The sequence below is a fragment of the Trypanosoma conorhini genome (assembly GCF_003719485.1).
Source record: "Trypanosoma conorhini strain 025E chromosome Unknown Tco_14.4_contig_00239, whole genome shotgun sequence".
In the NCBI taxonomy this organism is placed as follows: Eukaryota; Euglenozoa; class Kinetoplastea; order Trypanosomatida; family Trypanosomatidae; genus Trypanosoma; species Trypanosoma conorhini.
The window spans coordinates 14,343-25,802 of NW_021704325.1; the positions used below are offsets into that span (position 1 = coordinate 14,343).

Below are 11,460 nucleotides of genomic sequence, written 5' to 3' on the forward strand. Positions count from 1 at the left end.
GCCGTTCAGACTCGCGGACCCGCCACTACTCAACTGCCGCCGCTGCTGCTGCTGCTGCTGCTGCTCAGTCTCCCGCCTTGCCTCCATCTCGAAGATGCTGTTGTAGAACTTCTTCTTCACGTAGAAGCGCGTCGCCGCCGTGGCGTCTGTCGCACTGGCATTGTCCGCCAACGCAGGCTTGGCACTGTCCCGCTCCGCCTGCGTCGTGGATGGCGAGTTCTGCGGCCTCGTCGTCAAGAACTCGACCCGTGCCACGTGGGAATACATCTCACCGGTGAGCAGCGTCTCCGTCTTCCCTGCCCCGGCCGCCTCCGTGCTGGTTTCCGTGTGGAAGTTGCTCGTGCCCCGACGCTGCAGCGACGCGCGCCAGGCGGGGGGGAGGTGCAGAAACTGAAACAACGCCGAGACAAGGCCGTCCATCACCTCGTCACAGACACTGCCATACTTCAAGGCAAGACGTCTAAAGACCTCCTCCAGGAAGAATATGTTTAGCATCCATCGGCCCAGCTTAAACAAACTGCGTCCATGGCGAATGGTGTTGATGTTGCGCCAAAAGCGCTCCGCCCAATAATCGGCAAACTTCCGCGCATCCGTCGCGAAAAGCATAGGCCGCTTGAGGAGGCAAACCGTCAGCTGCAGTCCGTACTGCAGGCACTTAAAAAGTTTGTCTCTGCCCTCCGACGACGTCAGGACGTAAAGGACGGTGCTGCGCGGGAGGTCGTTGGGGATGAGTGCCCAAACCCCGTCCCCCTCATCCTGGAAGTATCCCTCCACACGCACCTGCGTCCGACAGAAACTGTCCCGCTGCCGCATTGAAAGCTGCGTGTCAGACGCCTCGGCCGCCCCCTCGCTCCCCCCGCCCCTGCGATTGGTTGGATCAATGACGCTGAGAAACGGATTCCCAGGGGAGGTGGGGCTGGTGGGAGGAAAACCCGCTTCCGTCATCCAGTGATCCTGAATGCTGTCCATGCTGCGCAGGGGAAACTCTTGGGTGGCCGTTCCACGACGGCCGAACGTTGGCGACATCCGCCGACACGCAGACGGGCTTGGGAAGCGGCGGGCGCGAAATGCAGGGGCCTCCGCGGTGGTGCCCTGCTGCGAGGGCTTGTCGGCTTCCGGTGCCTCGCCCGCGGCGTTTCCGGCCCCCTTCGAGCTTTGCTCCATCCTGCCGCAGGTCCAACCGCCTCCCTTCGCGTCACTGCAAACCCGTGTGGATGGCGTAGCGGTGCCGTGCGGCGCAGTTTCCTCCCTCTCTCTTGCTTACAGGCAAAGAAGCACACAGCGCCGTCCCTCGTTGGCTGGACTTCTCCCGGTGTGTCCGTGTGTTTTGCTCTTCGGATGCCTGTTTTTGTTTTTGCCTTTTTTTTTTGCCTTCTTCCTCCTCTGTGGTCTGCGTTGCGTTCCCTACCACGCTCTTCTTCCTCACACCGCTGGAGCCCATGCCGCGGCATTGCGAGAAGAACACGGCAACGCAGCGGAGCAAAAAAAAAAAAGCAAAAAACAAAAGAAAATGAAATGCGAAGCGCAGGCCTGCACGGAGGGGCGAGCAACACGGCGGGCGGCCCAGCAACGCCGCAACCACGCACAACAACAGTAATAAAACAAACAAACAAACGGGCAGGAAGCGACGCGTCGCATTCATGAAGTTTGTCTTGATTATAATAGGCTGCTTACACTCTCTGTCTCTGTCTCTGTCTCTGTCTCAGTCTCAGTCTCCGTCCCTCCCACACACGCAGACAGAGACTCACGATACCACCTTCTTTCCCTCCTGCTTCCTTTTTTTTCTTCTCCCCTTTTGCTTACGCGGTGGAGGCGATGTACTCCGTCGTGTTGGCCGCCTTGGCACGCTTGCGCTGCGGCGCGCTGCCAGGCTCGTACGCTGGAAACTTCTCCTCCCGCTCCCGCTCGTCCTCTATGCGGGAGTAATGAATCCAAGCGAGGCCAAAGCGCTCCATGTCCTGCATGTCCAACGCCATGTTGAACATGAAGAAGAGGGCGACGGGGGTGGCGAACTCAAGGTACGTCGCTCCCACGTGCGAGGTGTAGGACTTCAGGAACCGCCAAACCCCCGACCACCGGCTCGCACCGTCTGCAGCGTCGCTATCAAGCAGCATCTTTTTCTGACAACGAATAATCGAGACGGGATTCTTCCTTCTTTTTTCTTTAAAAAAATTATTATTATCTTAGCTTGACGTGTTTTACCTTCCTGCTTGGGCAGGTAGGGGGGAGTGGGGGGCAAGGGGGAGAGTGCTGTGTGGCGACCGCCTTCCTCTAGTCGCTTCCGCTGCTTCTTTGCCCAGCGCAGCGCACATGCACACACACCCGCAGAAAAGACGACACGCGGCGGCGGCGGCGGAGGCGGAGGTGGTGTAAAGGGCGAAGAAAGATTTTTTTTTTAAAAAAGAGAAGAGTAGTAATAATAGTCATTCAACCTTACCGCAGACCCTCGCAGAAGCGCTGCCGACTGCGCCTGTGACGGTGCTCAGAGTGGCGTATGTTGTCGCATATGCATTTACTTCCGGGCGATTAAGCATTTTATCGTCTCTTTACTTTCCTTTCCTTTCTTTCCCACCACTGCCGCTCTTGTTACTTTCTTTTGCCTCAGCGCCGCCCTCTCTCCGGTTTTCCCACCCTTTTTCTTACTTCGCTTTCTTGTTTTTTTCTTGTCCTCTTTGTGCTTTTTTGCTCTTTGTTTTTGTGCATGTGCGTTTATTTTTCCTGTGCGTCGTCTGCTGCGCGGTCTTGCACTTCCCCCCTGAGTGCCCCGCGGTGAGGCCGGCACAATTCCCCGCCCCTCCGCCCCCACGCAGCGGCGGTCACAGCGCTAGTCCTCCGGGTTGTAGTTCTCCCGCACGATGCGGTGGATCTGCGAGGGGGTGTACTCCGACTCGTTCGTCGCGTAGAGCGTGACGAGCTCCGGCGGCACGTACTCCGTCGCGGGGGAGTTGATGGTGAGGGAGCCGATGTTCTCCACGTTTTCCCCGTACGGGGTGGGCAGCACCTCGTAGGGGGAGCCGTACGTGTTCCACGGAATCTCCTTCGCGTCGGTGCGGGAGATTTTCACCAGGCTTGTGCAGAGGACGTCGCGGGGGTAATACGGCGACATCTTCAGCGTCGTGGTCGCCACGAGCACCGGCACGGCGAAGTGCTTCGCGGCAATGCAGAGCGGGTGGGTGCCGATGGTGGCCAGCAGCCCGCCGTTCGCCAGCACGCTCTCCGCCCCGATCAGCACCTTGGTGCAGTTCCCCATCACCGCAAAGGCGGAGCTGTCGGGGAGCACCTGCACCTCCGCCCCGTTCTCGCGCAGCTCCGTCGCCAACCGCTGCGTCACGTGCGACGGAAACGGGGCGCCCTCGAGGATGATGACCCTAAACCGCACCTGCGCCTTCAGAGCACTCAAAAAGTATCGCTGGGTTGTGTTGCTGCAGCCAATCGTAATGACAATGTCTGTGAGGTGCAGCTGCCGCGGGGCCCGCAGGCACAGCTCATCGCACATTCCCTCCATCTCCGCCGCAAACACCGCAGTGGCTTCTAGCAGGCTGTCAAAAAAAGCATCGATACGGACTGGAAACTCCGCCGTTCGCTCATCGTCCTCCTCCTCGCGCCTGCTGGGCGCCCGCCGCAGGGACTGCTCCCCCGGAATGCCGACGCCTAAGACGCCTGCCGTTCGCCGGTCGTCGTCCTCAAATGTGGCGTCCAGCTCAACAATACTGTCCCGCTGCGAAGTGTTCATGGTAAATCGCACTGTGAGTGCCTTAATAGACGCATGCCGCTGTCGTCGCTCCTCACTACCTAGCGCAGATGACGGAGAGAAGGGTCCGGGCCCACTATCTACGCGGGAACGTTCCAAGGAGCCCTGCGGCGATCCCCCTTCCAGCAGCTGTGGCAGGGGCTGTGACGATTGCAGCTCCTGCACGTTATCCGCACTATCATGACGGTCACTGGCTTCTAGTTCATTTAGCTGCTGCGCCGCGAGGACCTCAAGCTCTGAAATGCTCGCCATATTCTCCAACGCCGCCTCACGGATGAGTGACAGCACGCGTCGGGTGACATTCATGAGCATCAGCGTGGCAAACTGCGCCCGCAGCACCTTCACCCCGACAAGGGAGATAAGCTGCATCAGCCGTCGCACCTGCTGGGTGGCTACAAGGTCCGCAGAACAGTTCGCGCGGAGCATCTGGTGGCTGATGCTCTCCCGCTGCGCCTCGTGCTCACGGAAGTCGGAGACAACCTGACGCATGATGTCGAGCATGCCACACGCCGCCGTGGTCGAGAGGCTCCTCTTGCCCCTCGCACCCAATTTACCGCGTCGGATGGTGCTGACGAACCTCTCTATGTTTCTCGCAATGGCGTCCATGAGGGCTGCCGGCTCCTCCACGTGGTGGTCAAACTGCCACTTGAGCATTCGTATGGATGGACAACGGCGCAGCTATATATATATATATACTCTATGCATGGGTGTATGTGTGTGGAGGGAGTTGGGAGGGGATGGGGGTAAGCGGGGTCTGTATGCATGTCAGCGCGGGACCGCTCGTGCGATACTTCCAAACGACAGTCGTGTGACTCTTTACGATCCCCCACACACACACACACGCACACGGCAGTGGAAGCAGCGACAGTAACAGAACGGGGGAATTTGTTGGAAGAGGACAGGCCAAAGACGAACGAAGAAACAAGCAACCAACCAGCAGAAGCCACGGCACCGTTACAGCAAGGCCCGCAAAAACCGTGTGATGTACATGACGGAAGGAACATGCAAACTCTACGCACACGATACATTCATGCACTAAACCCACATCATCCTCTTCCTTGACGGCGTTTCTCATGCTGCCGTCGTCGTGCCTCGCGCCGCAGCACAACGGCCGCCAAGCGTTTGATTTGATCCCGCGTAAGGGGATCCTCATTGTCGTTTAGCGTGACGCCACGATCACAGCTCTGTGAGTCCTCCTCGCCAGACGACACGCTGGAGCAGATGGAGGACCTGATCTCGAGTGGCTCGCTGGAGGGCACGATGCCGTCGCTACTCGTACCGGGCTCTGACGCACCCCCGCTAACGACGGCGTTAGAGCCGCCGTCCAACGTGGAACCCGCAGCGCCTGGCGGCGGCAGCGCAATACGCGTGTTGCTGCTTGGCACCACGACGAGCATGGACTCCGTGCTGATCGGCCCATTGTCGCAGCTGACGGCCTCGTCGGCGAGGGACAGTATTTTCCGCCCAATAATTCGCAGGTTTGTCTGCAGTTTGTCCGCGGTGGTGGGTGGCACACGTACCTCGGGGCGATACATCGCAGTGGCGGCGGCGAGCACGTCCACACGCCGCAGAAGCTCGGCAAAGAGCCTCTGCAGCCCCATGCCTTCCTGCATCGCCTCCTCCCGCTTCTTCGAGGCCTCCGCAATGCAGGTGAGGAGCTCCTCCCGCAGGCAGGAGGAGACGGGGGGTTGACCGACACCGCAGAGTTTCTCCTTCGCCTCCGCCTCCTTTAGGCGCTGCACCTCCGCAGAGAGCTGCTCCAGATTCTCCTTCTCTTCGCGCAATTGATTCTGCAGCTGCAGCCGTGCGGCGTACTCGAGCTCGAAATTTGTCACCAGCTCATCAACGGTGGAGGACTCTGTGACCCGCATCATCTTCCGGAGGGATTCCTCGTAGGCGCGGAGGCGCTCCTCGTCCTCCGGTGACCCGCCGATGGTCTGCAGCAGGCCGTCGTTGTCGCCCCCCTGCCAGTGCGAGTCCGGCTGGGCCGTGGAAAGCCGCTCCGCCACACTCACGGCGCGCTTCCGCCGGTGCAAAATCACCTGCCTCTCCGTCTCAGCGTCCTCAATGCGCTGTTGCTCCTCCTCAATCCCCTGCTGAAGCTTGACCTCCCGAAGCTCGAGCTCCTGCGTTTCCTTCAGTGCCTGCTCCACGCGTTGGCGACGCTCACCGAGGGCCTTATCCTTCAGCCTTCGCGTCTTCTGAAACTTGTCCTTGAACTCCTCCAGGGCCGCCTGCGCCACCTGGTGGTCGGCGGTAACGTTGTGGAACATCACCACCAGCTTCTCGTACTGCCTCTGCCGGGTATCAATCTCACGCTCCATGACGGCCACGCGGGACTCGCGGCCAGCCTCCTCCTCCCTCAGCTCCTCCAGCAGCTTGGTGTACATGTTTCTAATGTTGTTGATACATTGCTGCTCGGACATCATCTCGTCCAGCAGCTTCTCTAGCTTCTGAATGCGCAGCACCACACTGCGGTTGCCGGAGACGGCCTCCAGCGAGGGTGCGCTGCGGAACGCGGCGTCGAGGCGGCGCAACTCCTCGGCCTCCCTGATACCATCCTGCAGCTTCTCCAGCTGATGCGTCAGGCGATTGAGGCGGCGCCGCTCGACGAATTTGCACTGCTCAAGCTGGTCCAGCTCCGCCGCCGTCACGTCACTCGTCCCGGCGCGGATGGTGCGCAGGTGGGTGTTCTCGTCGTGCATCTTTCGGATTCCGCGTCGGTTGGCGGTGCCGCGTTGCTGGAACTCCCGCTCCAGCTTTGCGTGCTGCGCGGCAATCTCGGCGAGCCGCTGCGCGTAGAACGCCACCTCGTCCTGGGAGGCGTCCTGGAGAACGGCGTGGCGCCCCCCCGCAGTGGCCACACGCCTCGGCGGCTGCGGTTTATTCGCGTCCAGCCCCACCGCATGCGGCGCACTTCGCGGACGCCCCATGATTGCCTTCTCTCTCTCTCTCTCTCGGTCTCTATCTTTGTCCTAACTAACTAACTATATATATATATATATGTGTGTGTGTGTGTGTTAGTGCGCTCGCTGACTAGACGCCTGTCGCAGGTCGGCGGAGGCAAGTGGGCGGTGAAGACGAGGCTCTGCGGCGTCCGCCGAGGGGCATGCAAACACACCTTGCCGCCAGGGAGAAGGAGCGAGCAAAGGGAGAGGCAGCGGGAGTTGTGGAAAGAAACTCAGGAGCGACCAGCAGGGAGAGAGGGGGAAAGAGAGGCAGAGCGTTGCACTGCCCCCCGTGACACCCGGGAAGCATATTGGCGACGGCAGCGGGAAGGACACCGCCTGCCCCCTCACATACTCGCCCGTGGAGGAAGTCGACACGACAAAAAGAGAGGCGCGTGGTACAACGACGACAAGAACGTGTGCATGTACGTGTGCGCGGCAAAGGAAGCGCAGGCCGGTGCATCCCCACCGCACGTAAAGGGTGCGGCGAACGCGGCGTCGCATGTGTTCAGGCCACTGCTGCAGCCCCAACATAGCCACCCCCCTCCCCCTCCCCATGCATGCATGCATGCATCAGCGGCAGCAGCGGCACAGCTAACAATTATGCACAGCAGCGAGTCATCGGAGAAGAGGAGGGGAGGATGGAATGTTTTTTGTTTTTGTTTTTGCTTGTTTGTTGATTGTTGGTGGGGTTTTGCGCGGCACCTGCCCCCCACGGCGCCGCGGCAGCGGCTGCCCCTCAATTCGCGTCCACGGTGCACGTCGGAAAGCGCGCCCTGGCCAGCCCAACCTCCTCCCCCGTGAGCCGCTCCCCTCTGCCCCGCCAGAAGGACAAAAAACACGGCGGGGCGTTATTCGCTGTGGTGAACAGGCGTCGGGCCTCGTCCAGCAGGCCGTCGAGCGACTGCCAGAGCGCCTCGTGCCCCGCGGTGGCCTCTGCCGCAAAGACGGCAGAGTGCCGCACGGCAAACGTCACACACGCCGGGCGCAACCGCGCCTCCCCGACAGAAACGCCACCGCCGGCGTCCTCCACGGTGTACGCCGCAAGGCGCCGCAGAAATTGACGCATCCGCAGCACGTCCGTCGCCGCGTACGCCGCAAACGCATTCGGCAGCCTCCAACCAAACGAGAGGCCAAAGCCAAAATGGGACACAAAGGCGTAAATCAGTGCGTGCAGTTCCGCCTCGGGGAGTGCGGTAAATGAGAGGTGATCCGCAGGCTGCCTCGTCGTGTCACGAGGGCCCACCGCAAGGATGTCGGCGTTCCACCAGAATAAAAACTTGGCGCTTAACTCGCCGTACAGTGCGGAGGTCTGGGCAATCAACGCGTGCGCCGCGGCGGCGGCGCTGGGGTCTTTGAAGTCCAGTTTCACAACGCCCAATCTCCCTAACCGTGACGCCACGATGTCTGCCAGCTCCTCCAGCCAGGCGGCGAGGGTAACACACGCGGCCGCCTCCGCCGCAGCAATTGGGTCGTGGTGCAGCAAAGGCACCATCGCTGCATCGTTCGGCGCGACACGCACATCCACCTCGAGGCCTATTGGGTGTTGCTCAGTGGCGCTGAGCAGGCGGTCCGCAGCTGCGTGCAGCGCGGCAAGCGAGTTCACGGCGTGCGCCCATTCCTGGGGAACGCAACTGCGCCTTGCTGTGGGTGCAGCTGCCATTCTAGTCTTCCCTGTCGCGCGCCGTTGGCGGTTCTTCCACGCCTGCGTGTGACTCCCTCCTTCTGGTGCCCCCTCACCTTTCTTGCGTGGCCCCCCGCACCTCCCTCGGCACACGGGGACCTCCTCCTCATCACAGGCGACGGAGCGCAGAGAAACAGCGCGGAGGGAGAAGAAGCGCAGTAGCACACGTGGCTACCGACGGCGGGTGCGGCTTGCCGAGCCCACGCGCACCCCCCACATGGCGCTGCCGCAGACGCAAAGCTCCCTCCTACCCAGCGCCAATCCCCCGCCGCGACAAACAGGCAAGACAGCCGCAGTCACAACACCCACGCCCCCGGCCACACCCCGCCATTGCCACCGATACAACACTCTTGGCTTGGATCGGTGCGCGTGCACGCGTGTGCGTGCGTGTGTGCTCGCGGTAAGGAGGGCGTGGGAAACCACAGCGGTCTGCGAAGTCTTTTTTTTTTCCTTCGTCATTGGGTTCATTTTACTGCTGCTGTTGAGGATTGCCATGCAGCTGGTGCCTTCTTCCCCCTCGACTTCTTCGTTGTCGCACGCTGTCAGCGAGGACGGCATGAAGCTGCGGAGGAGGCCACGCCAGTATAAAGCCGGCCGCCCTCACAACAACAAAGATGTGCCGCATGAAGCAGGCAAAAACACACACACAACAACAACAGTAGTCAACGTTAACGAGGCCGATTTGCCCGCTGGCAACGGGCAAGCCCCTGTGGTTTCACAGAGACAGACAGCGACAGTGCGCGCCTCAACGCAGAATGACCTTGGCCTTGTCCGTGGTCTTCGTCTTTGCCCTGTTTAGCACCTGCATACTGCTCTCCACCCGCTTCCGCATCAGGGCGTGCATGTACGTTCTGCCGGCGTGAATGTGATAGGCGAGTGTGCTGCGGAAGTTCACGAGTTGCGTGACGGTCTCGACGAGGTGCTCGCCAGGCTCCATTTGCCGCCGGAAGAGCTGAAAGCTGCACCAAAACACATCGGGGTCCGTCAGCGACGGCAGGGCGAGGTCCTCCGGAAAAGCGGCGGGGGGCTTGCCGTGGTCAAACACGAAGGCCGGGGCCGCGCTGATCTCCCGCTGCAGCTTCTTCGCATCCATCATGGCCTGCAGAAAGTGCCTGGTGAAGACCGCCTCGTCCTTGGAGGCGGGCCGCAGGGCGACGGCGACGATAAAGTTCCCCCTGTTGCTGAACAGCACCATCTCCTCCGCCGCGTGGTAGTGCAGCACGACGGGCCGCAGCGGAGCCTCCGGCCGCGCCGCGTACAGCGCGTGCTGCCCGGCAAACACAGGGACGTAGCTCCATATCCGCAGCTGCGCCGCCGACTGCAGCGCCGCCTGCCGCAGGGGCGCCGCGGCGTCGGCAGGGACGTGCACCTCCGCAACGAAGCCGCCGTCGCTGCGGGCATGCGCGTTGCCCCTCAGAAACCTTCGCAGATCCGCGGGAAAAAGCGTCGGAAGGACGTCTTCAAAGTTGCGGAGGGCATTCAACTCCTTAAACGGGGTGGAGTGCCGCAGCGCAACGGTGACGGCGGCCCGTTGCGGCGTGGCGCCCGCGCCGCTTTCCGCCTCCCAGTCCACCTGGATGTGGTACTCGCACCCGTCAAAGTCGCGCACGACGGTGTGTGGGGTTTTGTTCTCCCCGCACAAGACGCGGTCGACGGCCGCCCGCACCGACGGGTGCGCCCGCTCAAGCAGATACATGGACGCAGACGCAACTACCACCTTGCAGGGAAGCGACAGAGTGGGGCATGTGTGTGGTGGGAGAAGGCAGCGTAAATGACACCGCACATTTCATTGCGAGGGGCTAAGCAACATGCCCGCTTCTTTTTTTTTTTCATTTCTTCCTTGCCCACGTTCCCTGCCTATACGCCCACACAGAGGTAGCCTTATCCAGGGCGACAGAATCAGCAGACGAACTCCCTCACCGCACAGTCCTCGCAAACAAAAAAGTAAAAGACAGGCGCCAAACACTCACGCAGCCGCCAGTACTCGGCCGACGGCTCCGCAAACAACGGGCTCCGCTCCGCCACAATGCTCCAGACCGGAGCACCACCCCCCTTGGGCGTCAAGGCCTTGCCGCTTCCCTTGCAGCCTTTTCAAATGGGCATCCAGCGCGGCGTAAAAGTGGCGCAGCAGCACCTGCCCGCTAATGCCAGAGAAGGCAATAGTGCAATCCTGCGCCAGCACTTCATTGTATGGGCATGCCGCACGATTTGTGCAAATAAAACCGTCGCCCTCGGCGGCGTGTCCCGTGCTCGCGCCATCAGGCACACTATCCTCCGCTTCCCCTGGACAAAACAAGAGCCCGTCCGCGCACCATGGGCACCGCAGCAGCGGAGTCCCCGCCAGGGCCAATGACGGAACACGCGCGTGGTCGCCGCGGTTCCGTTTAGCGCCCATCCCCGCACGCATTCCGCCTAAATCCCTGCGCAACCACGTAAAGCACCACCCGGCGTACGTAGAAAAAATACCTCCCACTCTCTGCCTGCGTTTGTCTGTCTGTCGTTCTCTCTCTCTCTCGCTGTGTGGGGCGGGGGGTGGGGGCGTCCTTCTTCTCGGCCTCGCGCCCCTCTCCCACCTCGTCAGTAGCACCGAAGGTATAAAAGCAAAAAAAGAAAAAGAAATACAAGCACCGACGCCGACTGAGCCTCTCCCCTTCACCCCCCACACAGAAACGCACGCACGCACTAAAACCAAATGGAACTCACACCTCAGATTGATCCCCCGCATTTGCCCTTTTCCCACGAGGCGTTCCCTCCCCTTCCTCCCCCACTGCTTCCAGGCGGCGTCGTCGATAAAGAAAACGCCGCACTGTGGAAACAGCGAAATAAAGTTGTTGCTTTTGTACCAGCGGGACCTCCCCCTCTCCCTTATGCTACTTTCCATTGAATCGCCTTAGTTCCGTATAAAAACATGAAAAACAAAAACAAACATAAAAATCGCGTTTTTTAAAAAATATCCTTATCAATAACAATAATTTCCTCTGCTCACTCTCCTTTTGAGTCGAACTGGCGTCAGAGTTTTCCAACCTCCTCCACCGTCATTACTGAAGTGCGACAATGGCGTCCAGTGCGATGCGGAT

The 11,460-nt window shown here is 60.7% G+C and overlaps 9 protein-coding genes across 9 annotated transcripts in view, besides 10 other annotated features; all 9 read right to left on the minus strand.

The window, feature by feature from the left end:
* Positions 1 to 1,164, minus strand: part of Tco025E_04591 (uncharacterized protein) — a gene marked incomplete at both ends in the record, with an annotated part of 1,281 nt that extends 117 nt beyond the window's left edge. Inside the window, one exon of the mRNA XM_029371501.1 lies at positions 1 to 1,164. This exon is cut by the window's left edge and continues 117 nt beyond it. Coding sequence (XP_029228404.1) covers positions 1 to 1,164 — 1,164 coding nt within the window.
* Positions 1,165 to 1,481: 317 nt separating this feature from the next.
* Positions 1,482 to 1,511: a microsatellite.
* A 165-nt stretch (positions 1,512 to 1,676) lies between these two features.
* Positions 1,677 to 1,716: a microsatellite.
* Positions 1,717 to 1,799: 83 nt separating this feature from the next.
* Tco025E_04592 (uncharacterized protein) lies at positions 1,800 to 2,114 on the minus strand (the record flags this gene model as incomplete). The annotated part of the gene is made up of 1 exon (XM_029371502.1): positions 1,800 to 2,114. The coding sequence occupies one exon, from the start codon at positions 2,112 to 2,114 to the stop codon at positions 1,800 to 1,802; it is 315 nt and encodes a 104-aa protein (XP_029228405.1).
* Positions 2,115 to 2,340: 226 nt separating this feature from the next.
* Positions 2,341 to 2,368: a microsatellite.
* Positions 2,369 to 2,544: 176 nt separating this feature from the next.
* Positions 2,545 to 2,569: a microsatellite.
* A 255-nt stretch (positions 2,570 to 2,824) lies between these two features.
* Tco025E_04593 (putative translation initiation factor eif-2b beta subunit, putative,eIF-2B GDP-GTP exchange factor) lies at positions 2,825 to 4,405 on the minus strand (the record flags this gene model as incomplete). Its single annotated transcript, XM_029371503.1, has 1 exon — positions 2,825 to 4,405. The coding sequence occupies one exon, from the start codon at positions 4,403 to 4,405 to the stop codon at positions 2,825 to 2,827; it is 1,581 nt and encodes a 526-aa protein (XP_029228406.1).
* Positions 4,406 to 4,578: 173 nt separating this feature from the next.
* Positions 4,579 to 4,599: a microsatellite.
* A 198-nt stretch (positions 4,600 to 4,797) lies between these two features.
* On the minus strand, positions 4,798 to 6,684 carry Tco025E_04594 (uncharacterized protein; the record flags this gene model as incomplete). The annotated part of the gene is made up of 1 exon (XM_029371504.1): positions 4,798 to 6,684. The coding sequence occupies one exon, from the start codon at positions 6,682 to 6,684 to the stop codon at positions 4,798 to 4,800; it is 1,887 nt and encodes a 628-aa protein (XP_029228407.1).
* An 8-nt stretch (positions 6,685 to 6,692) lies between these two features.
* Positions 6,693 to 6,721: a microsatellite.
* Positions 6,722 to 6,739: 18 nt separating this feature from the next.
* Positions 6,740 to 6,756: a microsatellite.
* Positions 6,757 to 6,771: 15 nt separating this feature from the next.
* Positions 6,772 to 7,233, minus strand: Tco025E_04595 (uncharacterized protein; the record flags this gene model as incomplete). The annotated part of the gene is made up of 1 exon (XM_029371505.1): positions 6,772 to 7,233. One exon carries the CDS (start codon positions 7,231 to 7,233, stop codon positions 6,772 to 6,774), a length of 462 nt encoding a protein of 153 aa, XP_029228408.1.
* A 24-nt stretch (positions 7,234 to 7,257) lies between these two features.
* Positions 7,258 to 7,294: a microsatellite.
* A 55-nt stretch (positions 7,295 to 7,349) lies between these two features.
* Positions 7,350 to 7,384: a microsatellite.
* Positions 7,385 to 7,438: 54 nt separating this feature from the next.
* On the minus strand, positions 7,439 to 8,362 carry Tco025E_04596 (uncharacterized protein; the record flags this gene model as incomplete). The annotated part of the gene is made up of 1 exon (XM_029371506.1): positions 7,439 to 8,362. One exon carries the CDS (start codon positions 8,360 to 8,362, stop codon positions 7,439 to 7,441), a length of 924 nt encoding a protein of 307 aa, XP_029228409.1.
* A 192-nt stretch (positions 8,363 to 8,554) lies between these two features.
* Positions 8,555 to 8,941, minus strand: Tco025E_04597 (uncharacterized protein; the record flags this gene model as incomplete). The annotated part of the gene is made up of 1 exon (XM_029371507.1): positions 8,555 to 8,941. The coding sequence occupies one exon, from the start codon at positions 8,939 to 8,941 to the stop codon at positions 8,555 to 8,557; it is 387 nt and encodes a 128-aa protein (XP_029228410.1).
* A 187-nt stretch (positions 8,942 to 9,128) lies between these two features.
* On the minus strand, positions 9,129 to 10,079 carry Tco025E_04598 (ARP2/3 complex subunit; the record flags this gene model as incomplete). Its single annotated transcript, XM_029371508.1, has 1 exon — positions 9,129 to 10,079. One exon carries the CDS (start codon positions 10,077 to 10,079, stop codon positions 9,129 to 9,131), a length of 951 nt encoding a protein of 316 aa, XP_029228411.1.
* Positions 10,080 to 10,349: 270 nt separating this feature from the next.
* Tco025E_04599 (uncharacterized protein) lies at positions 10,350 to 10,778 on the minus strand (the record flags this gene model as incomplete). The annotated part of the gene is made up of 1 exon (XM_029371509.1): positions 10,350 to 10,778. One exon carries the CDS (start codon positions 10,776 to 10,778, stop codon positions 10,350 to 10,352), a length of 429 nt encoding a protein of 142 aa, XP_029228412.1.
* Positions 10,779 to 10,855: 77 nt separating this feature from the next.
* Positions 10,856 to 10,906: a microsatellite.
* Positions 10,907 to 11,460: the final 554 nt, after the last annotated feature.